Here is a 27,112-nt window from a genome sequence, read left to right as displayed (position 1 = left end):
GGACTTTGGGGGTTATGATCTTGCGCCTAATGCGGAGGTTCTTGCCGAAAAAATGGACCCAAGGTGGGATCCTGGGGGCAGAAGTCTCTGGCACTGCCAGGACCATTGTTGCTGTGTTGTCTGTATTGAGAGAATGTTCTTGGCTCTTCCTGGACCAGTGTAGCTTTAGGGGCATGGTGCCTGTCTGCAGCTTAAATTCTTCCTTTGCTGCTTGCTCTGATATAGTGACAACAGAACCATCATAGCCAATGTATTGTTTGATGGCACCGGGGATGACAAAGATTGCCCATCTCTGTTCTAACTCAGCATTAGAGCCTTGGATTACCTGTTGTATATCATCCTTATTGACAAGTAGGATCTCTGCATTTTGGACATCTTTAGGCCCAATAGCGAGCCCTGTGGGAACATGTTGTATTTCCTTGATGGCGTCAGTGACTGCTGGATCTAGGCTACTGCGAAGCTTTTGTAGAGTCGCATGCGGGCTGGCATGTCGGGCAGGGTGGTCTGTTGGGAGTCGAAGGAAAAGGCGAAGAGGTCTTGCTGGCTTAGGGGCTGAGACAACAGGTTGTTTTCCAGTTTTGTTGTTTGGTTTGGATGGGGAGATAGTGTTCGCATATGTTTTGGGGGGGCTAGCTGGGCCTGGGTTGGCTGTGTGGCCTTGGTCATTTGCCTTGCCACTGGGTTGGGTGAAGTAGTTGTGCACGAAGGTCTGTAGAGCCTTGCCAAAGGAGGAGGCCCTGGGGAGGCTTTTCTGTTTCATAGAGGAGAGCTTCTTGTCCAGTAGGTTGAGGAACTCCAGTATCTCCTTGTCTTCCTCTTTCTCTTTTTTGGCCCGGGCTTGTAGGGCGACGCTGGCGTTTTTTCCGAGCTCGAAGTCAAGTTGCTTGTTTGGGCATTGTGGCTCCAGCATAGCTGGTGGCGATTGGGTTGCCATTTCATAGTCCATGAACAGAGGTGTTGGGGGTGGAGGCGAGGCATTTGGCTCGCCTGTGCCTCCCTCCATCTGGTTATCTGGCTTTTCGAGTTTTCGGTGTTCGCGGGCTTTCACTAGCGCGGCTAAGCCTTGTTCCCGGGGGCTGTCCCCGTAGCGGGGACCGCCTGAGGCGTGGCCTCTGGCCGAGTGCCTGGTGACAGGCGGCATTACTCGTCTGAGCTGTGTTGGTAGTGAGTGTGAGTGCTGAAGTAGTGACTCGCCTATCTGGTAGCTAACCAAATCTATCATACATGCTGGCGAAGACTTGACACGTGACCGAACTTCCGACGTAAAATAGCAACTGAACTAGACATCAATAACCACTTCATCCATTCATCCATCATGAAAATATCGCATTTGTTAAATAGATTAAATTTCTTTTGTACGGGGTTTGATTTGCGTGGCCATCCATTGTGCCGCCTCGTATTCCATCCACATCTACACATCAAACCCCGAGCTCTCCCGGCCGCTTCTGTCCCAAGTCCTGTTCTACCGCCAACAGCACGTCTTTTATCAAGCCTTGACAAGAAAACCTCCGACCAGTCTTAAGAAGCCAAGTCCTACACGACAAGCCGGTCAGCTGTTAGTTTGACGGGGCTGCCATGTGTGTGGAAGAGAGGGATATTCCGGGGAAATGCAAGAAATGCGGGTCTGAGCACCTCCGCGCTCCCAAACTATGTGTCATCGGAACCTAAGTTGATTTTGTCTGGAGGAAAAGATGCCAGACCCCGTGGGGTAAAACTCACAAACCGTTTTCTATTGGAAGAGTGCTATGTTCGCTTGGAAGGAATTCCGCGATTTGGTCACCTGGCGGTCAGTTGACACGGAGCAGTATGCCAGAAGCGTCCACGAACGGAGGAAGGCTAGCCAGATATCACAAATGGTTGGAGCCATGATTGGACAAATTGAGGCTGATATTGTGCCGGGTCAGCTTACGGGAGGCCACTAGGATGACCTCGGTTTATGCCGTCGAGATCACGTCCTTCCACGATGGTAACTGTGGAGAAATATCCTAACCACAGACATCGGTGGTATATTTACGTGACATACCAACGCTGATGTTCCATCAAATTTTGCGGTGTTTCTTCTTTTCCGAATGCTCTTTACTTGCCTATTCAACATCGCAATGCCAAAGAAACCAGCCACAGTAAGGCGTTTAGATGTTATTCAGGCCTAAAGAAAGCGCCCTTGGCGCTTGCGGCTCGTGCTGTCACCATGCACATCTCTCTGTCGCGAGACGCTTGGCGAAGCCTTGGTCCTACAGGGAATCGTACACCTCGCGGGGAAAACCGGTGATGAACAAAGGGCAATGAAGTGTATCGAACATCACCTTGCTGGTGAGCGGGGTTGGTACTACCCGCGATTGAAAGGAAGGGAGACTTGGTACGCCTATAAATCTGGGTCGATGTCGACAGTCAGAAGCAAGTCCGATAATCATCTGCGATACACGACATCCCACTACGAACAAAATGAGCGATCCCAGCACCGGTAACGAGCTGGCTGAACCTATTCCTGATGGAGTTTGGGCAACGGCAAAACAGTCCTGGGGCGACTTGTTCAAGTGGAAGCAGCGCGTCATCGTGACTAACGAATACGGCGAGACTCACGCGGAGTGGCAGGATCCCGAGCCGATTGTCAACCCAATTAGTCTGTTTATGCAACTGAGCGCTCGTGACTGGCTGTTCTTCCTTGTCGGTCTCGTAGCATGGACGGCGGACGCGTTCGACTTCCATGCCCTATCCATCCAGACTACAAAGTTGGCCGAATACTACGAGCGTAGCAATACCGATATTACGACTGCAATCACGCTCACCTTGCTATTGCGAAGCGTTGGAGCGGCGGGTTTTGGATTGGCTGGTGACCAGTTCGGCCGAAAATGGCCCATGGTGGTTAACATGATTGTGTTGGGCGTGCTGCAAATTGCCACTATCTACAGTCATACCTTCCAGCAGTTCCTTGCAGTACGCAGTTTGTTCGGCCTGTTCATGGGTGGTGTGTATGGAAATGCCATTGCCATGGCCTTGGAGCATTGCCCGTACGTGCATTCCCATCCAGAAAATAATTCCCCACACTAACTGAATAGGGTCAACGCCCGTGGTCTTATGTCGGGAATTCTTCAGCAAGGCTACTCGCTTGGGTATGTATTTGCGGCATGTGCCAACTTGGGTGTGGGTGGTAGTACGGAATCTTGGAAGACAGTCTTTTGGATTGCAGGTTGGTCCTCCATTCGCGGATTGGAGAACTGCATCGTCGCTAACGGCCTCGTCATCTAGCTGGTATTTCTATCGGGGTGGGTATTGTCCGTATTTTCTTCCCCGAGTCTCAACAGTTCCTTGAAGCAAAAAGGTCTGGAAGGAAATCCGACCCCAAAGCTTTTTGGAAAGAGGTCAAGGAGATGCTACGAGCTCAATGGAAGATGTGCGTTTACTGCATCTTCTTGATGACCTGGGTGAGTTATACTTTCCGACATGAAAAATAATAAAGGCTCACGCGATCCAGTTCAACTACTATTCCCACACCTCTCAGGATTCATATACCACCTTTATGAAGGACCAGAAAGAAATGGGAAATGCGCCAGCATCTCGTGCATCTATCCTCATGAAGACTGGCGCTTGCGTTGGAGGGACCATAATCGGCTACTTATCGCAATTCTTCGGTCGCCGTCGAGCGATTATTGTCTCAGCGTTAGTATCTGGCGTCCTCATCCCAGCATGGATCCTGCCGAACGGCGAGAGAGCTCTGAGCGCAACCGGCTTTTTCATCCAATTCTTTATCCAGGGTGCATGGGGTGTCATTCCGATTCATTTGAATGAACTTTCGCCGCCCGCATTCCGGTCAACGTTCCCTGGTAAGTCCTTCAAACTTCATCTGATACACAGAAAGCGTCTAACCATGTCCAGGTCTCTCATACCAAATCGGAAACATGATCTCCTCTCCCTCTGCACAAATAGTCAACGCTATTGCTGAGGCAACTACCGTCAAAGCGCCGTCTGGAAAATTGGCTCCAGCCTACGGTCCTACGATGGGCATCGCGACCGCAATCATTGCGGTGGGAATCGCGGTTACTGCTGCATTTGGTCCTGAGCAGCGCGGTCGGCGCTTCGAGTCAGCTGTTACCGGTGTGGACGATTCTGCCCCGCGCAAAGAAATTGACTTGGAAGAGGGAATTGAGTGCAAAGAGACTGAGAAGGAAACGGAGGAAAGGATCGAGCGGGCTGAAAAAGTCTGAATTCGGTACGAGTTATGAGTTATGAGGCCATGAGTGCTGTTACTGGTCCATTGGGCATTGTGATTATCGCAAGTCACACACTAGCCAAGCCCGGATTATGACGAGATGACACTGCTTCTTCCAATTCGCATAATACTCCGTAGAGGGAAATAAAAAAGGCATGCCAAATCCGGCATCCCGGCCTTCGCATGGTGACCCACTGACCACGCGCTGCAATGCGGGGTAGTGGGTCTGTGCAATGCATGCATCGTTAATATTGTGTAACCAAGTTGGTTACAATACCATTCATCAGGGGCAAGATGGCCGAGCGGTCCAAGGCGTCAGGTTAAGGTTACCTTAACATACAACTTCAGTTGAAGTTTCCTGATCTCCGACAGGGGGCGTGGGTTCGAATCCCACTCTTGTCATTTCTTTTTTGTATTTTATGTCTTTTTTTTTCTTTCTTTCTTTGGGAGTACCATTTGAACGAGTAACTAGCTACAATGGCTACTTTCGCTGATACACACTCAACATATCTGTCCCCTGTCCGGCTTCATATGTACGTTCGGGCTGTACATATAGAATCCTGTTGAAAGATCCGTCGCCTTCCTTTCCAGTGCCTGTTGCATCATCAATGTCGATGCCATCACCTCCCTTCCCGAGCAAATTGCGATGAACGCCGTTCAAACCCCACGGCGGACCAGGCAGTGTGCGATCCTTGTACATGGGGAACTCGAGACAGGTGAGGAGGCCGTCCTTGTCAAGAAGCGATGCCATCCGGGCAGCCCAGTCTTTGCGCATTGTGGGGTGGAGGGCGCAGAGGAACTATCATACCATGATTAGCTTACTCTCATTTCAGAAAGAGGGGAGGAACAAACGGTATAATCATAAACAAGGTCAAACTCCCCACCGGCTTCATTTTCCCATTCCGACGCAAAGAAATTGCCCTCTAGAAACTTTACATTCCCGCGGGACTGAAACTCCTTATTGTCATGGTTAAGACCGAAGTTAGTAGCGCTGGGATTTTGCAACTCCTTCGACGTAAATGCTTTCGCCGCCGCAACACCTGTCGCGGAGATGTCAAGGCCGTACGCATCGAATCCATGCAGAGCTAGCATGACAACATCATAGCCGCGTCCGCATCCCTATGAACTAACATCAGATACCTTAAGCCCACTCTTTATAAACACGGGTGATGAATACTGGAACAAGGACCCTCTTCCGCCGCCCATCAGCAGCAAACGGATGGAACAATTCACCCGGTCTCTGGTGCTTCTCAACTATATCAACCAGAGCCGGAGAGGCCTGTCCTCTATCCCAAAGATCGGACTTCCCCGCGTCCCATATCTTGGACCAGCCTGCGCCGTGCGCTTCCGGAGCCCTGTGGATATATATATATGTATCAGCTGTGAATCTTGGGAGAGAGGCCATCACGGGTGAAGTGTACGCACCGATCCTCAAATTGGCTTACTATCCAGCTTTTCTCTGGGGATTGAGTTGTTGGATCTGTCATTTTGGCCTTTGTCTGGGGATGAGCCATCTAAATTCAGTGTCGGATGTCGGATGTCATGGCGCGGGGTATCACGTGACCAAAATCGGAACGGTTCTAGGCTTCTGGCTTACGGAGTAGAGCACAAGAAGATGGACTACATGGAGTCGAGAAAAAACAAAAGACAAACATTCAGAGTTGAGCGTTCTGGACTCATATCAATTGCAGACTCCATCGCGACAAAACGAGGATGATAAACACGGCGCATACTCCGGAGTACAGAGCCGGACAGCCAACCAATCACAGCGCATTCTCGACAGATACCATGACCAGGCAGCACGTTTTCTCACTATTGATTGGTCGCCCTACAGCCCTACGTCGTTATCGTCTCAAATCTATCGCGATCTATGAATGATTCTGCAGTCCTAATTGGCCCTGGTACGACAAGCCGTGCCAGAAGCGCCGCCGGGCGTGACACAACCAGCAGTTAATGTGACCCAACTTGCAGAGAGGTCCACTTGGTTGCTATCGGGGTCATTATCACGTCGAATCCGAGTTGGATGTTAAGCGCGCAGGTGTCGGAAAGTCGGACTAGCAGGGATTTCGTCATGAGGGATACTCAAAGCAAGTCAAGCTTTGTGATGGACTTGCCGGGTTGTCACACAAGGCACCAGAATTATTCTGCACTGGATAACCGTGGTTAAATAGCAGGATACACCATGCCAACCTGTCGAATTTCTCGGCATCATCACATCTCAATAGACTTGGGCTTACCAAAATGGGCCTCGTAAAAGTCCTCCTCAAAGCAATCCTCATTCCCCTCGCCCTATTCGCCCTCATCGTTGGTATCGCCATCTACATGTTCATCCGCCATCGCAACCGCAAAAAGGAAGACAAAGCGCTCGAGAGTTCCAATTACGGATTCCAACCACCCCCGATCACACAATGGGGAACTGGGCCGCAGCCGTCGTCGCCGTTCGTTCCGGTTCAGAAACCGGAGGCTGTGGTTTATCCGATGCAGTATCCGGCGCCACAGTATTCGGTTGATGCGGGGAGGCAGGTCTGATAATATGAATATCTCAGGTTGGTGAAGATGCTTCAGTTTATTCTTAGCAGGATGAAATTGCTAACTTTTCTTTCATGGTGCCAGAATTCGCTTTTTTTTTTTTTTTTTGATATAATTTTCGCTGGTTTGGAGTTGGAGTGTGCCTGATTATTATTATTTAGCCTTGCTTTCTTTATTCTTTTTTTGTGGAGACGATTTAGTCTTGAGATATGCCATTAGTCTATGATAGTCAATTGGAATACAATTCAATAAAAGCGGCCCCCAAAGAAAAAGAAAGCCGTGCGTTATTAATAGATACATCCAAATATACAGACCAATAATAGCGCAGACAAAAATAAGGTTGTGGGTCAGGCAAAATGGCAGGACGCCTTGTGCGTCGCTGCCTGAGGCAGTCACACCAGTTCGTCTCACAAGGCAGTCTTTTGTTTCAGGAGTGATTGATCAGTGCGGATCTTGAGGATCCTGAGCCTCAATAAGGGCCAACTTTATATCTAATTATATTCATGGCTGCGCAGCCTGGAAAGGAAGTGACAGTCGGCTATGGTCGCGATCTCGCTTTATGCAGGTACACAGTGATCGAAGATTGTCAGAGACAATTCAGCATTGTGTGCGATAGCTTACAGACTATTAGGATAATATTTATTCTGCCTCTTGACAGATCCCACATAATAACTGAATCGTAGAGAATTCTCCGTCTCCGCCAATGCTGACCGCATTGACAATTATTCATCGAATCCCTCGCAGCATCCCTTCTTGTACAACTCAGATACCAAGAAACAATAAGCGATGAATCCTAGTCCGCTTTCCAATACGAATGCAACCCAAGAGCAATATTGCAAACCAAGCGAAAAACCCGTATTCGGATTACTGTTTTCGGATCCTATGCCCTGGACCCTGCCTGGGGCGGTGTGGTAAGCCTTATTGACAGCAGCGATACAAACATCGACAACGCACTCAATACGATCTCTCCCTTTATTCCTGTGGGGAATTTGACCATGAGAGCCTCAAAGGAAATGCGACCGTCGGGTACTAGTCCCATTTTGACCGATTGGGCTTATGCGCATGTTGGTGGTTGTGGACTTTGCTAGCGTGGGCTGTGCTTGGCCCCCAGAGGCTGCGATGCGATGGGCCATACGCCTGAGTGTCAGCAAAAGCAAACAATAGCAATTGCATGAACAGGGTCAGCCTCAGCAGTCTGTATAGCAATCGGCCTTGTTGGGTGCATTGCAAAAGCTCTCTGGTCGAAATGGATATAAGTATGGTCCAGGTTCCTGCAAGGAGGATACTTATCCACACCAGACAAAGACAACAACGATACTATAAAATCAAAACTATTCTACATTCTATCTCATCTATTACCTTTCTATCTATTTTATCTCTTCAACTTGGAATTGCGCAGTCCAAATGCTTTCCTTCTTCACATATCTCCTGCCTTTGGCAATCCTCTGCCAATGGGTCATGGCCCTCCCTCCCGCCGTACAGATATCCCCCAACCTCAAAGTCGGGAATCTGGCATCAGTATTCGACCACACTGATAAATACCCCATGCCAAATGCCGGCAACATCACAGCACACGACCCCAACATCCTCGAACACGACAACACCTTCTACATGTTCAAGGGCGGCGTGCACATCCCCTACTACAAGGCAACCGACCTGAGCGGTCCCTGGAAGGAAGTCGGAACCGTCCTCTCCAAAGACAGCATCATTCCCGATCGCCCAAACGCAACTCGTCCCTGGGCCCCTACTACCGTCGAGTACAAGGGCAAGTTCTACTGCTTCTACTCGCTCAGTCAGGCTGGAAGCCGGAAGAGTGCTATTGGTGTTGCTTCTACTGAGGACATCACCAAGGGTTCCTGGACAGACCATGGCAGCTTGGTCGTGACTGGCAATGACAACCAGGGATCACCGTACAATGTGACCAACGCGATTGACCCGTCCTTCATCGTCGACCAGAAGACCAAGACTCCGTACTTGAACTACGGCAGCTACTGGCACAACCTTTGGCAGGTCGAGCTGGAGGATGACCTGCTGTCTGTCAAGTACAATACGAACACCACTATTGAGGTTTCCAAGAAGAAGGGCAAGAACGACAAGAACAATAAGAACGACAACAAAAAGAACCAGGTCAAGGGGATCGAGAACCTCAAGGCCACGCAGCTCACCTTCATGCCGAACCGCGACAACAGACCCGAGGAAGGATCCTGGATGAGCTTCCACGACGGCTACTACTACATGTGGTTCAGCCAGGGCAAGTGCTGCGACTTCGAGAATGGATTCCCCAAGAAGGGCGACGAGTACCACATCCGTGTCGGCCGTTCCAAGAACATCAGTGGACCCTTCGAGGACAAGGACGGCAACGACCTTCGCAAAGGTGGTGGTACTACCGTCTACGCCTCCAACCATGGTCTTACCTACGCTCCTGGTGGTCTGGGTGTTCTCCCTGGTAACGGCCAGCGCCGCGACGTCCTCTACTACCACTATTGTAAGTTGGCCCGTCTGCAAAAGAACACCGGTACAAAGCTAACATTTTCTCCAGTGGACACCAGAGTTGGCTTCAAGCACGCTCAAGCTCAGCTTGGTTGGAACTACCTCGACTATGACAACGGATGGCCCGTTGCTAGCAAGAACGGCAACAACGACAAGAAGAGCGGCAATAAGCAAGCCACGGCTACAGCCAAGGCTACTACGGTTATAACTAAGGCTACTACGTCTACAGCTAAGGCTACACAGACAAACGGCTCTTCTAAGGCGACAGCTACGCCTCAATAAGTTGGCTCTTTTGGTGTTGGTGTCGATGTTTTGAACTTGCTTTTTGGTGCATAGAATAGCATTGCATAGCATTGGTGGCTTGGTCTGGTTCTGTATTATAGCATAGCATAGCTTTTGGATTCCCCACGGCGTTACGGATATGGTTTTGATGCAATTTATTTATCTTTTTACATATACAATGGTGCTCTGTATTCTAAATGGTAGTTACAGCCTCAATCCGATTTATGATTTGGCAGTCTGCTCGCCAATGAGTTGGCACCACAGCCTCAACAGCACATTCGACCAACAGTACTATTTTGTAATTTTTGGGCCTCGGTAGCTGTCTTTCCTGTATCTCATGATTCGATTCTCAAGGATTATCGCCAGTGGTGAAGATACCAATATGCCGGCAATTCACATGGCCCGTATTCCGTAGTCTGTCGTGCATAATCTGTAAGCGAAGCCCATATAATGTTGTAGATGCTGTGCCGTTTTCTTCGTTTTCTTCAATATAATAGATAGAAAGCCCATCTTATCAAAATGGAAAATAGATCATGGGTTATGATTGTTTCGAGTATGACGCGTTAGCCCTAGGAGGTACTCCATACTCCGGAATCGACCACATGTGATCCCAACAAATCAACCCGGTTGCCTACAGCCATATGACACAGATGACCATGAGTCAAGCAAAGTTGTCAACCTGTTCATGTAGCAGTAAACCATGATTGGTCTTAGAGCCATAGTCCTAGTACTGCGCGCAAGTCACATGACCACATATGACCAACACGTGATATATCATGTGACCATGCTTTACTTTTGAGTCTCGCAAGTCTTTCCATTTCGGGCAACCATGGTGCCGCGGATCCGCTCCGAAAATGTTGAAGTCATTCTTGAACCGAAGCGAATCTGACAGAAAAGGCGAATGAATAATGAGTTTGCAGCCAATTCCGGTTTGGAACACGACATTAATGACTTATCCAGATCAGATACAGTATGCAGTTCGCAACGTCATATGTGCCTAACTGTGTTGGTGGCCGAGGTATGGGGGGCGTTCTTCCCCCGTTAAGATTCAAAGTTTGGATGACTGTTTTTCGGGTCTGCTTTTGAGTGGTCCAAGGGGGAGTCTCGGTCCCCAACATTGTTGGGTCAGGGGGATGTTATTCGTGTTTTGGCTGAGGACGATCTGCATAGTGTCCGGAGAGGGACTGGTTGTGGGTTGGTTAAAGAGTCCGGAGGCGCGCAGAGACGCTTGATTTGGTGTATTCAGACACTGTTTCTTTTCTCTTTCCTTTTTTAGTTTTATTCTCTTCACATGCGTCTGGGAAGTCCGGAACTGGGGCCGATATGGGGGTATATTAAAGCCTGGACTTGACCTCATTACTTCACTCCTTCAACTCTCCCAAGACGATAGCCTGCTTTCACTACACCACATATCGAAGGCGCAGAAGAGACAAGCAACACTACTCCACCATGGAGGCAAAACGCAACCCCAAGGACTCGATGAAATCGACCTGGCGCCGCACCAATCGCAGCGACTGGACCATATTCCATTGGTTCTATGAAGTACTGGGCATCCACCCAACAGCCCTCGACAAGGAAGTGCCCATTCACTCCAAGCAAGACAAAGTGCCCCACATCCGCGACTGGCAACTCCACCGCTGGGTCCTCGTCCACTCGTTCATCCCGCTCGTCATCCACCATGCATACGTCAGGTTCACAGGGAACAACCTGGGCCCGATCGCCGCGTTCATCTTCTACATGTGTTAAGGGCTAAGCCCGTAGTGCTAATGACTAGCTATCACACAAAAGATTTCGTTGAAGAACAGGAGAACGGATGTCCGATCGGACAGCTTTATATACAAATGTACGCCGTGCGGGGTAGGTAGTCTGGTAACCCCTCCGATCATCTCTCCGAATAACATATCATTTATTCTACAGGCGCAGCCTGTGACAACACCCCCCTCCTAAGAATCATCCCCATCCCTCACAGGGCTCTGGCTTCCGTGGCGTTGCTCCCATTCATCCAGTGCGGCGGTATTCTCCATGTTGTGCGCAGCAGTCCATTCAGGATGTAGATAACCGGTCCATTTCACTAGGTATTGTCGCTGAAATCCCCGTCCACGGCGGATCTGTCGGTAGTCCAGTATACGCTCCACCTGGTATTCTTCCTCGCCGTCAACAAGCACAGCTGGGGGCTGATAGTCGTCATTGCGCTGACTGGGAAAGGGGTTGTTTGCTGCTGGCCGGAGGAGGTCAACATGGAAGACAGGGTGGATACCCTCTGGTGTGTTCAGTCGGTAGGCATACGGGCTAATCTGTGCTAGGATGGTATATTTGGCCTGGCGCACATCAAGCTTCTTGCTGGGACGGCTTGTTCGGATATTATGCAGGGCGAGCCAAACTTTATCACCAGGCTTGTAGTGTGGTGCAAGGTTTCGGTAACGGTTGGCATATTGTTCCTGTCGTTCCTGGGCTGCAGCTAACTCACTTTGAGCGACCTCCAATGCATTCTTGAGTTTGTCAGCTATTCGTGCACCTGCAGACCCACTGGATGATTGTTGGAGTTCTTCAGTGACTGGTTCAACTAGTTGAAGTGTCTCCAAGTGGAACCCATGGTCAAGGAAAAAGGGGCTGAACCCAGTAGAAGCTGCAGTCTGGTTGGCAATTGCAAGCTGCGCCATAGGTAGGATTTCTGACCAGTTGTCCTGTGCAAAGTTGCAAAAGTTACGGAGATAGCTCTCAACAACTGCATTCATGCGCTCTGTTTGCCCATCAGTTTGGGGGTGGTAGGCAGTGGATAGGCGTCGATTGATCTTGAGGAGGCTACACATGCGTTCCCAGAGTTCACCCACAAACTGTGAGCCGCGATCAGAGGTGATAGCAGCTGGGAGGCCATGGTATGCCACAACATGCTGCAGGAACTTTGGTACAATGTAGTCACTTCCTGTCCTTGCACAAGGGATTAGGATAGTCCCTTTTGTGAGGCGGTCTACTATCACCAGGATAGCACTGTAACCATTTGACTCTGGCAGTCCTTCTATAAAATCCATGGAGAGTTCACGCCATTTGCGATCTGGGATAGGTAAGGGTTTCAGCAGTCCTTGTCGTCGATCTCGCCATATGTTGGTAGCTCCACATTGGTCACAATTCTTGACAAAACGTTTCACATCTGCACTCATATTGGGCCAGAAAAGTTGTCGAGCAAGTAGACTATATAGTGCAGTGCTACCTGGATGCCCAGACAGTGGGGAGTCATGGGCTTCTTGCATTAATCTTGTTCGTAAAGGTTCATTATTGGGAACCCATCGTCGTTTGCGAAAGAGGATCCGACCATCAGAGTCTAATTCACATTCGCCAATTGAGACCCGGATTCCCAATTCAGGAGGGAAATGAGGTAATCCTGCACGGATGGCATCACAAAGTATGGGCATAGTGGTATCCTCAGCTTCTGCATGGCTCCATTGCTGTTCAAGATCTGAGGTGGTGTTTTCATTTTCTGTAGTTCCATTACTAGTATGGATTGGTAGGATTTGAATGGACTTGTCGACCTGTACAGCTGACACACAGCATATGGTGCATTCACTGGTCTCAACAAATGCATTAGGGTCCAAGAGGCGCTTCTCTCGCATCTGCAGTCGTTCATCACCTGGGTCATTGGGCATGTCTTGATCTCGGCGAGATAGGGCGTCAGGAGTAAGGGCAAGTTTCCCAGGTCGGTACTGGAGGTAGAAGTCATAGCGGCTCAATATATCTGCCCAGCGCATCTGTCGTTCATTAAGGCGTCGCAGCTTCATAAAATAGCGGAGATTCTTATGATCAGTGATAATGATGAACTTGGGTGTGCTAATGAGCTCTGATTCCCATTCCTTCAAACAATTGATGATTGCTAGCAACTCCTTGTCATGGATCTCATAGTTGCATTCTGCAGGTGAGTTCTTTTTTGAGAAGAAGGCACATGGGCGCAGTACCCCATTGTCATCATATTGGGACAATACACCACCAGTAGCCCAGCCAGAGGAGTCAGCCTCTACCACTGTAGCGCGGTCTGGATCAAATTGCGTTAAGATAGGTGCAGTGGTAAACATCTCCTTGAGCTGGTTGAAAGCCTTGTCAGCGTCTGAATTCCATGTGAATTTTGCTTCCTTCTTGGTGAGTGAAGTGAGTGGTGCTGTGATATTTGCAAAGTTTCGTATGAACCGTCGATAAAAATTGGCGAACCCTAGGAAGGAACGCACCCCCTGTACACTGGTTGGGGCTGCCCAATCCTTGATAGCTGATAATTTGGCAGGGTCCATGCGGATGCCTTTGCCTGCCTCAATAATAAAGCCCAGGTACTTGGTGGATTGTACTTCAAATTCGCACTTGTCAATATCAAGCTGAAGACCAGCATCCTTGAGCCGTTGCAGGACTTTGGAGACTTTTTCACAGTGGTCCTGAAGGGATCCAGAGGAGAAAACTAGGATGTCATCTAGGTATGCAGACACAAATTCATCAAGGAATTCCTGTAGAGTCCAGTTCACATAGCGTTGGAAGGTGCTTGGTGCATTGGCGAGGCCGAAAGGTGTGACTAGCCATTCAAAGAGGCCAAAACGTGTGCGGAATGCAGTTAACCATTCATATCCCTTCGCAATGCGGATCTTATGGAAGGCGGCAATAACATCCAGCTTGGTAAACCATCTAGCTTTTCCAATACGCTCCAAAGTCTCATTAATCAGGGGTAGTGGATATCGGTCCTTCTTGGAGATTGCATTAAGGGCACGATAGTCACAACAAAATCGCAAGCCACCCCCAGGTTTCTTGACAAATAGGACTGGTGCAGCTGCAGGGGAATCACTAACACGTATGAACTGCTTGTCCAAGAGTTCCCGCAGGGTTTTCCGCAGTACAAGGAGCTCTCCCCGGGACATGTTGTATAGTGGACCCCAGGGGGGTTCAGGTGTGCTTCCCTTCTCATCCTTCCCTACTAACTCAATTTTGTGATCCACCTGTGGTCCACGGTGTGGGGGCAAGGTGTCCGCCTTCTTCCGTTCAAACACTTCTAACCAGGCATGATACTGCTTGGGTAGCTTTTCTCTAGGGTCAGAGTGATGTTTAACCTCTAGGGCCTTCTCAATATCCCGCATGCTGGCAGTAAATATCTGTACACTATGGTTTTTCTTGCGGCGATCCATCCAGACCCTGAATGATTGAGCGCTGACCTGATGGATCTCCATGTCTGGTTCATGCTGCAGCGAGGGGACGTGATCACCATTGGCCAGACGTAGAGCAGGTACACCCAGGGGGCTGTGTGCAATAATGGACACTCCTTGGTGGTAAAGCCAAGGTAGGCCAAGAATGAGGTCTTCACCATCAATGCGGGGAACAATGTATGCATACATTTCCTGTTGTTTATTCCCACCAACGTCCATAGAAAAATAGGCGACTTCTGTGATTAGACCATCTCGTGGACCATCAAATCCTCGCATGCTCCGGGGGAGATGGATATGCGCTGTAATCGGTGACGTGAGGCGTAGCGTTCAGATATGATACCATATGTTGTACAACCAGAATCTGCTAATGTTTTGCAATTGCTCTTTCCATTGACTAAGGAGCTAACTAGCAGTGGGGGACCATTGAAGTGAACGTTTTGATTGAAGGTACGCCAATATCTCTGTAACCGATCTAGCTCTGACTCCTGTGGGCGACTTTGCACAGGAGTTAGGCTTTTCCCGAAGGTACATCAGGCACTGGTGTGGCTTGAGTGTCATCCAGGACAGCATCTGTGACATCCTCTGCAGTGAATTCAGCAACCCTAGGTGTAGGACGTTGTGCAGGGAGAAATGGGCACTGGCTAATCTGATGACCAGCAGAGCCGCATCGGAAACAGCATCCCTCCTGCTTCCGGCGCTCAATCTCTTTGCCACTGACCCATCGAGCCCGCTTGCGTTGGGGGTTTCGGGCACGAGAAATGGTGGGCTCCCAGTCCATGGGGTCTCCTTGGGTAGAAGTAGCTGTGGGGGAGGTTGCTGGAGGAGGAAACATGGGTGTAGTTGTCCGTCGATTAGGGGGACGTCGGTGTTCTGCAGAGCGCTGTTGGTATTTCTGATGCCTATCATAGATACCCTGGAGTTGAACACAGTATTCGCTAAATGTTTTGCAGGTAGGCGCGTTAACAAGCCGATTGAATATATCATCATTGAGGGTGTTTTCCAACCAAAAAATCTTCATATTGTCGGGCTGGTTCTGTTGGCCAGCCTCCATCAGATAACGGTCAAAGGTTGCAAGCAGTTCATTGATGGTTTTGTTGCCTTGTTTCAATGTGCTGAGGTTGTACATAGCCTTCCTCTGGAGCTCCTTATCCATATAGTTGAAATCAAGATGTTCGAAGAGTTTGGTCACTGTATCGTCGTTTACCATAGTGGGCGAATCAGCGTTGGCAATCATCCATGGAAGAATATGGCTAGCTGCATTGCCAGACAATCGTCCATAGGCATACCAGAGGCATTCGTAAGGACCTCCCAGGGCCTTCCTGTCAACATGGAGCTTCGCTTTCAGGAGATGCTTGAAGTTCTGATAGGAAGCAATATCTCCCTTAAACACCTCAGGATCCGGTAGGATTTGTCGGGGGCGCTGGTGCACACTATTGCTATCATTGCTTTGGCTCATAGTGCTTGGGGTCTCCTGTGAGTCTGTAGTTTCCGGTTCAGCGCTCAGTGCGGATTCTTCGTGATCGCTAATGGTAGGGGCTTCATATGTGGGCATGAGTTCTAGCCAGTTGCTGTTGTATATAGTAGAGCAATAGTTCTTGTCGTCGTGGTTATCGTCGTGGTTATCGTCGTGGTTATCGTCGTGGTTATCGTCGTGGTTATCGTCGTGGTTATCGTCGTGGTTCTCGTCGTGCGTGATTATACTATTCTCGGTCGATCCCACTATCGCACGATTGAGCCGCCGATAGGAAAGGAAAGGAACGAAATCTAATGTTAAGGGCTAAGCCCGTAGTGCTAATGACTAGCTATCACACAAAAGATTTCGTTGAAGAACAGGAGAACGGATGTCCGATCGGACAGCTTTATATACAAATGTACGCCGTGCGGGGTAGGTAGTCTGGTAACCCCTCCGATCATCTCTCCGAATAACATATCATTTATTCTACAGGCGCAGCCTGTGACAACATGATCGCGTTCAAGTTAACCGCCATCCATGAGTTACAAGTGCTCCGCCGCCTAGGGCACATCTACGGTTTCCTCGACGGGGATAAGCACGAACGTGATGGCGTGCCGGACGTTGGCGTGGCGAAGGTCGTGCACTCGCTTGTCTCAACGTCTACATTCCGTCCTATGATGTCCGTTTTCCTTAGCTACCGCACCAGCCAGACCCCAGACACCATCAGCTGGTTCTGGCTTCCGCTCGAGATCGGCCTCTACGGCATCATCCTCGACTTCTGGTTCTACTGGTACCACAGATTGATGCATGACGTGAATGGCCTCTGGCAGTACCATCGCACGCACCACCTCACCAAGCATCCCAACCCGCTTCTCACCCTGTACGCAGACCACGAACAAGAGTTCTTCGACATCGCCGGTATCCCGCTGATGACATACTTCACACTCAAGGCCGTGGGTCTGCCGATGGGTTTCTACGAGTGGTGGTTCTGCCATATGTACGTCATGTTCGCTGAGCTCGCTGGCCACAGTGGTCTTCGTTTGCATGCCATCCCGCCATCGACGCTCTCGTGGTTCTTAAAGATTTTCGACGCCGAATTAATCATTGAGGACCACGATATCCACCACCGCAAGGGATGGAGGAAGAGCCACAACTATGGCAAGCAGACTCGGCTCTGGGACCGTATTTTTGGGACCTGCCATGACCGGGTTGAGTGCAAGGATGACAATGTTGATTATGTGAATATGGTCGATATGCCATTGATTTGATTTTTGAACTTATACCTTTTCCTTTTCTGTTCCTACTCTTTATTTGTTTCTGACCTTGCCTGGTAAATTCTAATGAGGCACGAGGATATGAATCACGATGCGAGTGGGTTATTCTGTAACTCGGGAGTCCTTCAAATTTTCCGGATAAGTTGCGGTGCCCTATTGTTTGTACATAACATTTTTAAACAGATTGATACCAAGTTTGTTGATTTTGAATATTAGATTTCTCTTTCAAATTCTTATCGTCGTACTGTAGTCCTACATTTGCGTGGTTGTTTCTACAGTAGTAAAGAGACCGATCAATCGTATTCCATTTTTAAACCACAAAAGACCGAGATAAGTAACACGCACACACTCACACAAGCATGCCACGCATCAAACCAATCAACCGACAGCTCAAAGGCACAAAACACCCTGTTCCTCCAGCCTCATAACCCTCGCCTTTCTGTCCCGATTAACAGCCCATTCCTGGATACCGTCGAACCCACAAGACTCGGTTATCTTCACTAGTCCATCCTGCCAGATATTGAACATGGTCTGTCTTTTTGCTGTTGGCATCCTTAGGATGGCCGAAGCACATGTAGGATAGGTCGATGAAGTACCTTGAACTTGTCAGTAGAAGCCCTAACAGATAATAAGGCAAAAGGATGGGAGAGGAAGGTACCCACAGTTTGCCATTTTGCATATCATACCGCAGACAATTCGGATCCTGATCGTACAAAAGGATGTTCATTTGTCCCAGCGCCCTACTATCTTTGTTAGCCATATATCACATCACACATCAAGAATCTCTATTCCCGGGGTAAGCAACATACTCAAGAATATACCCAAGCTGCACCCCAATACTTTCAACCTGCGCATCAGACAACTCCCCCCGAATCTCATCCACATTCTCCCCAGGAACCCTATCCGTAACCAAAAAAAAAACCCGCCCCTCAGGATACGGGAACTCCGCACTGGCGCTGGCAGTGACATACTTGATATACCGTGGTCCATGACCAAGCAAGCTAAGGTACCAGATACATTTGACTTCATCGAGGAAGTCTTCATCGGTTATTTCTTTGTGGCTTGAGGGGTCGTGGATGTCGAAGGGTTCTGGGTTTAGGCTGTGGCATTTGTTAGTGAGGAGGGCTTCTCAAACGCATAGGGAAGGGAGAGGGAGGGGCTTACTCGTAGCGAATCTTGATCATAACTGGATTCGAAGTCTCCATGTCGTACGCTAGCGTGAGGACGTGGCATTGGGCGAGCTGGGGATTGATGACTTCGTTTAGCTGCTTCTCGACGAAGTAGCGCTTGTCTCCAGTGCTGATGATTTTGCCGGTGAAATCCATGTAGTAGTCGAGGATGTGCATTCTGTATTTGTAGCTGATTAAGCAAAGTAAGCGAGGTATGAGCATGTATTCGATGCAGATATGTGATAGAATAGATACTTTAAGTAGATGGAGCCTGCGAGGTTGGGCTATATTGACTACTGCCAGGCACCAATGCGGGCAGCCTATTTCTCTGCATGTGGTATTCGCTTATCATTATGCATGACGCCTTAAACCTATTTTCGTACGCCGCTGGAGGAAGCCTAATGATGAGAAGTAAAATACAGCAATGCCCGAGAATATCTCACGTTATCCTACAATACAATATGGAGCACTGGCATCTCGATTGGATCTGCAAAATGCCTAACTGGTCATCTGACTTCACTGAAAGCATCCTGGCCACCGGCGACAGGCGTTTGAAAGCTGGGGAGCTGCTGAGTGAATACGAAGACCCTGATCTGAACGAGGGCTATGCAGTAGTTAATGGCCTGGATCTTGACATCAACAGCCCAGGTTTAATTAGATTCTGTTATGAGTGAGTGAATATTTCGATATAATATGCTATTATTTGCTAAATGTCGATCTCACTTGTCAGCCTCTATCCAGAGGGCTCTAGTGCCAACCGGGCACGGTCATTCCTATCAACCTCCTCGCCCCCTCCTTCTCCTCATTCAACTCCTCCTCCACAGCCATCTAGGTCCTGTTGCGTGTCTCCATCGCTTTCGTCGTCATCTCTTCCCTATTTGTCTCCCCCTCTTCTCCATTTCCCACTTGCCGGCGTGAATCGATTTAGCTCATAAACAAATGATGAGCATGGCAACAGAGCGACACTGGCTTCAAAGACTAGCTTATATAATTCAGAAGAATATAGTTTTGCTGAATTTGATGAGTCCGAAAGGTGAATACTATTAATACAAATAAAACTTGCAAGGGAACAGTCGTTCGTATTTATGCTTGAGATCTAGAAACATAGATCTCATTCAATGCGGGAGTGTCACAGTGGCAATAAATAGTAGTTGTTGTTTGATATAGACCCAGATAACATCCTCTAGCACTAACGTGGCAGAGGGATACCACTGGATAATGCCCCGATGAGGGATTTATCCGATCCAATCCACCGACAATCCCATGAGTCTATTTTGACCTGACATAAAGAAACTGTTACCCCAACTCAAACAGAGCCTTAATTTGATTCGCCAAAAATACCTCCTATCCTTGCACTCCATAAATCCCATCATGTATGCCCCTTCCCCGGTCCCACGTACATACACGACTGACCACGCCTCAGTATGCCCCTCTGGCAAAGGGGACACACGCATACTTTTATCACAGCTCATTACAGCTATGCTATTACTTGGATTGCTGTAGCATCCATTTTTCTCTACATCCCCGGAGGCCTACGCTACATTGATGCTCTCCTCCTCGCCTCGGGAGCTGCCACGCAGAGCGGGCAGAACCCCGTGGACTTGAACAGTTTGGGTATCTGGCAACAGGTGATACTGTGGATGGTGGCGATGGTCACGAATGTGGTTTTCGTGAATTCCTTGCTTGTGTTGGTGCGGTTGTCGTGGTTTCGGAGGAGGCTGAGAACTGTAGCTGGGGAGGTTAAGGCTGTTGTTCGGGGAAGGGATAGGGGTGGGTATAGAGCCTACGGGACAATTACGAAAAGTAATACGCCAGACGGAAGAATTGCGATACAAGAGGCAAATGTATATGGCGGCGAGAGCGAACCCCAACCCATCAATCATATCGCCGCCAGCTCTGCAAGGCCGCGTATCACCTTTGACGTCGCAGCATCTCAGCGAGAGCAATTGCATCAAAAAGCAATCTCGTCTCTACCACCGTTTATGTGGCATCCATCTATCGCCAGTTACTCGGACTGGGACGAGACGCAGAAGGATGAACTAGGTGGAACTGAGTATCGGGCATTGAAGACGTTATTCTTCATCCTCCTGGGATATTTTATCATCTTTCACGTTCTTGGGGCTGTTTCGCTACTATGCGTGATTTCATATCGCCCCGCGTATGGCCATGTCGTTGATGAAATCGGAGCCCCGAAGGCCTGGTGGGCCGTTTTCACGGCAAGTTCGGCGTTTAATGATGTGGGATTCACACTGACACCGAACTCGATGGCGTCGTTCAACAAAGTCCCGCTGCTTCTTTTGGTCATGACATTCTTGATTGTTGTCGGGAATACGGGGTTCCCGTGTATGTTACGGTTGATCATTTGGATGCTGGGAAAGATTACGGATGAGACGAGTGGACGGCGTGAAGAGTTGGAATTTCTTTTGAGACACCCTCGTAGATGCTTTACGCTCTTGTTTCCTGAACCGGATACATGGCGACTGCTAGGGGTTCTATTGGTGCTGAACGCCGTTGATTTGGCCATCTTTCTTCTCCTGGATGTAAGTCCCTGATATCAATGGTAGCCGAACATGACCTAACCCTACCAGAAGCAACCATCCTACAACCTTCACGACGACAAAGGATACACCTGGCTCATCAATGGGCTATTCCAGGTCGCATCTACGCGAACAGCAGGGTTCACAATTACCTCACTCGCAGACCTCCACCCAGCAGTACAAATCTCCTTCGTCGTCATGATGTACATCTCCGCATTCCCCACCACGATCGCCATGCGCAAGACAAACGTCTACGAGGAGAAGAGTCTAGCCATTTACTCAGACGCGGAATCTGTTCTGACAGATAACGACCAAGGAGAGCAAATTAGACGAAACGACCTTTGGTACCATATCCAGAAACAGCTCAGTTTTGATCTGTGGTATATCGTCCTGGGGACGTTCCTTATTGCGCTCGCGGAAAGCGATCACTTTCCGTTATTCTCGGTTTTGTTTGAAGTGGTCTCAGCATACGGCACTGTGGGCTTGTCACTGGGATACGCATGGACGGAATCGAGTCTGTGTTCGCAGTTCCGGGGAGTGTCGAAGATGGTGATTTTGGCTATGCAGGTCCGTGGAAGACATCGGGGACTGCCGTATGCGTTGGATCATGCTGTTATGTTGCCGTATGAGTTGCGGCAGCACGAGGATGGTGATGAAGATGAGGAGGGCGATGGATCAGGATGGAGAAGGTGGATTCGTCGACGGAGGTCAGATCTGAGTAGTCTTTTGTCTGTCACAGATACGGAAGAGAATGAACGAGAGCCGCTTCTGGCCTGACTCACAGTATTGTTGTTTTGCTATGTTATCGTAATTGTATGGATCTGGAAACATGCCGAGGTACTTCCCAACATGGCAATATCAGTCGACAACCAGGGAACGGCGACCATCATCTCCGTCGCTCCGACTATTGCCGGTGAACCCTGCTAGAGCTCTGAATGATTAGAACCTGATTGCCGTCGGCGAAGTGTGACAAACAGCCGAGGAAGCAAGGTCCCGGTCAGAAAGTAGTTGGGTTCGACACGCTAAAAGCTAACGCCACGCACTAGCGTGCCAAGGCCAGTCAGGCGTGTGGAATATGGCTCGTGCACGCAAGCGCCACACGTAACTTCATTGTGTAATATTCTTACCGTTATTTAAATTTCAGAGCTTTTACCATACCTATTGCCAACTACGATGCTGGCTAATATGAGTGCTTTAAAACAGACTTGAGATTACTGCTTAAGCATTGATTATAATTTAAATTAGTTAATAAATATTTGCAAAACAATTATTAATGCTATTCAGCAGTTTGACGGCTTACGTATGTGTATGTGTATGTGTAGGGAAAGCGTACTTATAGTATATATATCTCTCCGGTTCCCGTATATAGTGATTATCTGGAAGCTCAGTTACAACTACTTAAAAAAACAGTTATTAAGTACATAAATATATGTATTAATGATTAATGCTGTCCTCCATTTTCTAACTCTAACTCACGTAGCTCACGTTCTCTTTTCTTGATTTCAATCTGCTTTGCAAGTAATTCGGCCTTTAGATTGTTTATCTTCAATTCCTCCTCCAGGTTCTGTAGCTCTGTATTTTGATATTGCTCATGTGAATTAGCTGTAGCAACTCGTTGGAGACTAACTTGGGATGAGCTAGAAAGATAAAGCAGTTAGTAAGTACTTTATAAGTAGCTGTCAAATAGTTAAGGACTATTTAAGATAGATCTTACCTTGATCTAGCTCGAGAGCTCCCTCGCCGGCTCATGCTCCCCCTTCGACTTGGAGTTCGTTGCAATGGTCTTCCGCTACTAGATGAGGGAAAGAAAATATGATCTTGATCTTGATCTTGTATATTCAACTCAGGTGAGTTAGATTCTGTTTGTCGAGCTGATTCTATAAGAGTTAATCAGTTTATATGTGCTTCTCAAGCACTTGCAATTGGGGTTTCAAGCTATAACAATAAATACATACCAGATCGTGCCATATGTCTTAGAAAGCTAGCCTCCAAAGTTTGAGTTGCATAGCGGTGTCGAAGACCATATGAATTATAGCTTCGATTCTGCTGCACGTCCTGTATATCTAGCTTCAATGATCTAGATGTATTTAATGAGTGGTTAGTAAGTGCTTTACAAGTGGTTATTAGGTACATACTCAAGAATTGCTTGAAGCAATGTCAATTGCTTTCCACGACGATTGGATTTATTATGAGTTTGTTCAACAGCATTAGTACTCTTTCGCACCATATCAAAGATATGATGTGGTATAAGAGAACAATACTTATTGAGACCTGCTGCAATTACCGCACTCTTTTTATGACGAGCCCAGTTCTGAATTGCAGGATGTTCATGTTCTATAAATAGTTAGTTATTAACTATTCAAAATTTGCATTTGAATTAGTTAGTAAGAAAGTACTTACTGATTAACAGATCACACCATTTATGATAGTCCTCTTCAGACTCACATTCTAAAAGCGCAGCCATGCGTGTCCCGATGTATGGATTAAGAGAATGAGTTTGAAGAGTTTCACGAATCCCTCGTAGGAAATGAACTCGACATAGAAGAAGAACATTCTTTAGAAGCCATATACGTGAATGGTGGTCTGGATCAATCTCCATTAGAAACTGAGCCAATCCTATTGCCAATTAGTTAGCCGCTGCTTGATAACTGATTGTGAAATGGCCAGGGAGTGCCTATTAGATACCTTCAATTTGCTTATTGTCCATATCCATTACCAGAGCATGAAGACCAGTACCATGTAGGGCACGAAAGGTAATCCTCTTGCCTGTCAACTTATACACAATATGATAGATCTTCTTGAATAAGATATAATAGCCCTCTGTAGTGTCTTCAGTTGTAAAGACACGACAAAGAGTCATAACTAATTAGCCAGCAGTTAGTAAGTGGTTAGTAAGTGGTTGAAAAGTACTCTTACTTACTCTTTTTCTGATCTGCTAAATATGTGGCAAATACCACCTCCTTCATCTCTTTTGATTGTACTCGTTTGAATGACATATCAATCTCTATAGAAGATAATGTATGAAGTAATTCAGCTTGCTCTTTCAGAATGCATATTATCATGATCTGATCATTTTGTTGATAAACTTCATGTATGTACTCCTAAATGTTAAAAATTGATAAGTTATTATGTAGTTATAGAGTACTGAACAAGCAGTTATGAAGTACTTACCTGAAGATCTTTGTTCTTTCCTAATTCGAACATTACACCATTGACATTCTGACCAGCTGGATAATGGAGAAGTCTTTGTTTTCGAATGACAGCTTGAATTGGGTCCATATTTGAGAAACTCTCATGAATTTGCTGAATTGTATGGCAATTATGCTCAGCACAGAATGATTGTAATGCTGGACTTTTAAGAAATGTACCTAAAGCCATTTATCAACACTCATTAAGTACTTATCAGGCACTTAGGAAGCACTTACCCAGTGTCAAGCTTGGGCTCCGAGCCTGATTTATCAATTGCAGAATTCCATTCATAATTTTTGCAGGTGCCTTTCGTGGAGGTGGAGGAACATGTGTATGAACACCATGAGACATAAAGACAAAATATGGATTTTGACTTAAATCAGTGGGAATTAACCAATGGAAAGTCACATTACATTTAGCATGTACTAATTTTCCAGGTCCCTGAGGATGATCATATGCTGGAGACAATAAGTACTTAGCAAGCAGTTTTTAAGTATTTTATAAGCACTTACCACAATACAGTGACTTTGACTTGATCGATTCAACAGCACCGCACTCTTCCATATCCATAATAATTTCATTATTCAACAATCCCTCAAGAAACTGAAGGTGCACTGAGCCATTCTTTGGAACTCTATAGGTATAATGACCTGCAGGGTCTGATGGTGCATTGATGCATCTAACATAGAAATCGAAACCACCTAGAGGATTCTATAATTGATTAGCAACTATAATAAGCAGTCCATAAGCACTTAGGATAATTAATTACCGGAATGGAGCTTTGGGTTAACTTAGGCTGGCAAGAATTCTGAAAGTGATAACAAGATAGTTGATTTTTAAAGAGATTTTTTGCTGATCGATAAAATCTATTGAATCATAAGTAGTTAATACTTGATAACGGAATGCTTGATAAGTACTTCTTACCTATATGCAGCATCTTTGATTGTATCTCTTTCCATCTCATGAATGCGCTGTCGAATATCTTGCAAAATTGTCCATAAATCATCTGTAACATGAGTGTGATGCATATTTTTCAGTTGTATACCGGCATATTCACAGATCTTTATACCAGAACATCTATAAGAGGAGCTAGTATATGATGTTCCTAGGAATGAAGAATGGCTGGAAGGCCGGTTGCGATAATTTTGTCGAACACAGTACTGAATCTATAAAGTGCTTAGTATCTGCTTACCAAGTGCTTGTAAGGTACTTGTGAAATATTTACACTGTTAACCATGTCCTCTACAGTTTCCCTCTGCTGATTCGGCGGCACATTTATAACATACCCATATCCATTAGGATCAGTAGATGGATATTCCGGAAGATCACTTGTATATTCTAATTTAAGGACCTTCAATGGCTTCGTTGAGGCATCACTTAGCTGAATAAGAATATTTTCTTCCTTCTATCTAGTTAGCAATTAATGTCAAAGTAGTTAGGAACTAGTACAGATAATATACCTCCTGCTGGGGTTGACTCAAGTCGGTTTCAATTGATCTAAATAGATCATCTTGTAAGATAAAACCAGGATCTTCAGAAATGAATGTGTTCTCCATTGCAAGTAGTGGCTGAGTAGTTGCTAAGTACTTAAAGAACTAGAAATCGAGAATTCGGGAGGAAGAAGAAGAAATTAAGGAGTGAAATTCAAAGGATTTACAGGTATTTAAATATTTTACTTACTAGCGGTATAAACAAATTCCACATGGTCAGGTGACTTGCGCGTGGCGGGACCCGCTTTACGAGTCGATGCCACCTACCCTCTCGGTGCCGGTCATCAGAGCTGAAGAAACCACATATGACTAACTACCCCGGATCGTGACGTCATGATATCAAAACCTGTACTTCTGGTTGTACAAAAGTTGAAGTAAACTGAAGGTTAGACATTTGAAATTTCAAGCCGAACATGACACCGGACACATGAATGAAACATGAAATAAGCATAACGAAGACAGATATTTCCGCGTTTCCCCGGCACTTTTGTCAATGAGCACAGACGACCATACAGAACATGGTACAGGAAATCCTGGTAAGAGTCGATCTGACAGTGCGGCTCTTGCAGCATGTATATACATCGTACTTGTATACTCTGTTCAGACAACAATTCATCTGCCTACAAACGTGGCTTGGAGTGATTGGTATGCATTACACAGCATCGATACCAGGCAGCATAGCATTATCTGTGTTTACCCAAGTGATTTTGTCTTGGCAATGTCGTGTGATCATACAAAGCCGTTTCTTGTGTCTGTATTCAGATGGAACCGAGAATGGGGTTTGTATTAGACCCAGAGCCGGTCCGGTGGAGCTGTCAGTTAAGCCAAGCCACAGGGCGGTGCATACATTATGACCATGACTAAGGCCAAGAATAAGACTGCGCATAATGTGCATAATAAGTGGTAGATCAAGGGCGCTTGGCGTTGACCCAGCCAAGCATACATAATCTGCAAAACGCGTTGGCTGTGAGTGATCTGCTGTCTGCCTTGCTGGTGCCCTTACGAGAACAAGTAGACAGGAGTGTTGTTTAAGTGAAGAATGCCTATATCTACGACGCTCCCAGTGCAAATTCGTACTCGTACTGTACACATGGACTGGTGCATACTTCCGATCCGGCCGGAGTTAGCAAATCTCCGCGGAATCGGGACCGGAGGGTTTGTGCCCAAAGGGGAAACTCGCCAGGCAGCTGGCGGTGGCTTGGCGCTGACCGTGGGACAGACTCAGCATTTATAATGGAATGATTTCCAAGCAACCACAAGTGTATTGATTTTTAATGCCATAACTTGGATCACGTCTTTATATCAATCTTTACAATGCTACAGA

At 47.3% G+C, this 27,112-nt stretch overlaps 10 protein-coding genes across 10 annotated transcripts; 6 read left to right on the top strand and 4 right to left on the bottom strand.

Moving 5' to 3' along the window:
* Positions 1-2,442: 2,442 nt before the first annotated feature.
* On the top strand, positions 2,443-4,202 carry ACHE_40715A (carboxylic acid transport protein; the record flags this gene model as incomplete). The annotated part of the gene is made up of 5 exons (XM_043278945.1): positions 2,443-3,008; positions 3,057-3,187; positions 3,247-3,422; positions 3,473-3,821; positions 3,874-4,202. 5 exons carry the CDS (start codon positions 2,443-2,445, stop codon positions 4,200-4,202), a joined length of 1,551 nt encoding a protein of 516 aa, XP_043136673.1.
* A 486-nt stretch (positions 4,203-4,688) lies between these two features.
* On the bottom strand, positions 4,689-5,694 carry ACHE_40714S (uncharacterized protein; the record flags this gene model as incomplete). Its single annotated transcript, XM_043278944.1, has 4 exons — positions 4,689-5,006; positions 5,060-5,326; positions 5,385-5,562; positions 5,633-5,694. 4 exons carry the CDS (start codon positions 5,692-5,694, stop codon positions 4,689-4,691), a joined length of 825 nt encoding a protein of 274 aa, XP_043136672.1.
* Positions 5,695-6,448: 754 nt separating this feature from the next.
* ACHE_40713A (uncharacterized protein) lies at positions 6,449-7,123 on the top strand (the record flags this gene model as incomplete). The annotated part of the gene is made up of 2 exons (XM_043278943.1): positions 6,449-6,730; positions 7,049-7,123. 2 exons carry the CDS (start codon positions 6,449-6,451, stop codon positions 7,121-7,123), a joined length of 357 nt encoding a protein of 118 aa, XP_043136671.1.
* Positions 7,124-8,140: 1,017 nt separating this feature from the next.
* ACHE_40712A (arabinan endo-1,5-alpha-L-arabinosidase) lies at positions 8,141-9,508 on the top strand (the record flags this gene model as incomplete). Its single annotated transcript, XM_043278941.1, has 2 exons — positions 8,141-9,221; positions 9,276-9,508. The coding sequence occupies 2 exons, from the start codon at positions 8,141-8,143 to the stop codon at positions 9,506-9,508; spliced, it is 1,314 nt and encodes a 437-aa protein (XP_043136670.1).
* A 1,449-nt stretch (positions 9,509-10,957) lies between these two features.
* Positions 10,958-11,254, top strand: ACHE_40711A (uncharacterized protein; the record flags this gene model as incomplete). The annotated part of the gene is made up of 1 exon (XM_043278940.1): positions 10,958-11,254. The coding sequence occupies one exon, from the start codon at positions 10,958-10,960 to the stop codon at positions 11,252-11,254; it is 297 nt and encodes a 98-aa protein (XP_043136669.1).
* A 3,930-nt stretch (positions 11,255-15,184) lies between these two features.
* ACHE_40710S (C2HC-type zinc finger protein) lies at positions 15,185-16,228 on the bottom strand (the record flags this gene model as incomplete). The annotated part of the gene is made up of 2 exons (XM_043278939.1): positions 15,185-15,611; positions 15,681-16,228. 2 exons carry the CDS (start codon positions 16,226-16,228, stop codon positions 15,185-15,187), a joined length of 975 nt encoding a protein of 324 aa, XP_043136668.1.
* Positions 16,229-16,638: 410 nt separating this feature from the next.
* On the top strand, positions 16,639-17,397 carry ACHE_40709A (sterol desaturase family protein; the record flags this gene model as incomplete). The annotated part of the gene is made up of 1 exon (XM_043278938.1): positions 16,639-17,397. One exon carries the CDS (start codon positions 16,639-16,641, stop codon positions 17,395-17,397), a length of 759 nt encoding a protein of 252 aa, XP_043136667.1.
* A 454-nt stretch (positions 17,398-17,851) lies between these two features.
* Positions 17,852-18,749, bottom strand: ACHE_40708S (uncharacterized protein; the record flags this gene model as incomplete). Its single annotated transcript, XM_043278937.1, has 4 exons — positions 17,852-17,999; positions 18,066-18,146; positions 18,213-18,503; positions 18,568-18,749. 4 exons carry the CDS (start codon positions 18,747-18,749, stop codon positions 17,852-17,854), a joined length of 702 nt encoding a protein of 233 aa, XP_043136666.1.
* Positions 18,750-19,996: 1,247 nt separating this feature from the next.
* TRK1_2 (potassium transporter) lies at positions 19,997-21,886 on the top strand (the record flags this gene model as incomplete). Its single annotated transcript, XM_043278936.1, has 2 exons — positions 19,997-21,112; positions 21,161-21,886. 2 exons carry the CDS (start codon positions 19,997-19,999, stop codon positions 21,884-21,886), a joined length of 1,842 nt encoding a protein of 613 aa, XP_043136665.1.
* Positions 21,887-23,044: 1,158 nt separating this feature from the next.
* ACHE_40706S (uncharacterized protein) lies at positions 23,045-25,854 on the bottom strand (the record flags this gene model as incomplete). The annotated part of the gene is made up of 12 exons (XM_043278935.1): positions 23,045-23,186; positions 23,245-23,443; positions 23,510-23,725; positions 23,795-23,971; positions 24,030-24,210; positions 24,281-24,477; positions 24,535-24,756; positions 24,811-25,009; positions 25,068-25,164; positions 25,223-25,464; positions 25,524-25,700; positions 25,759-25,854. 12 exons carry the CDS (start codon positions 25,852-25,854, stop codon positions 23,045-23,047), a joined length of 2,145 nt encoding a protein of 714 aa, XP_043136664.1.
* Between the last annotated feature and the right edge of the window lie 1,258 nt (positions 25,855-27,112).

The sequence above is a fragment of the Aspergillus chevalieri genome, chromosome 4, assembly GCF_016861735.1.
Source record: "Aspergillus chevalieri M1 DNA, chromosome 4, nearly complete sequence".
NCBI lineage: Eukaryota > Fungi > Ascomycota > Eurotiomycetes > Eurotiales > Aspergillaceae > Aspergillus > Aspergillus chevalieri.
Note: the sequence above shows the minus strand (reverse complement) of the source record. Positions and strands in the feature narration are given on the sequence as shown.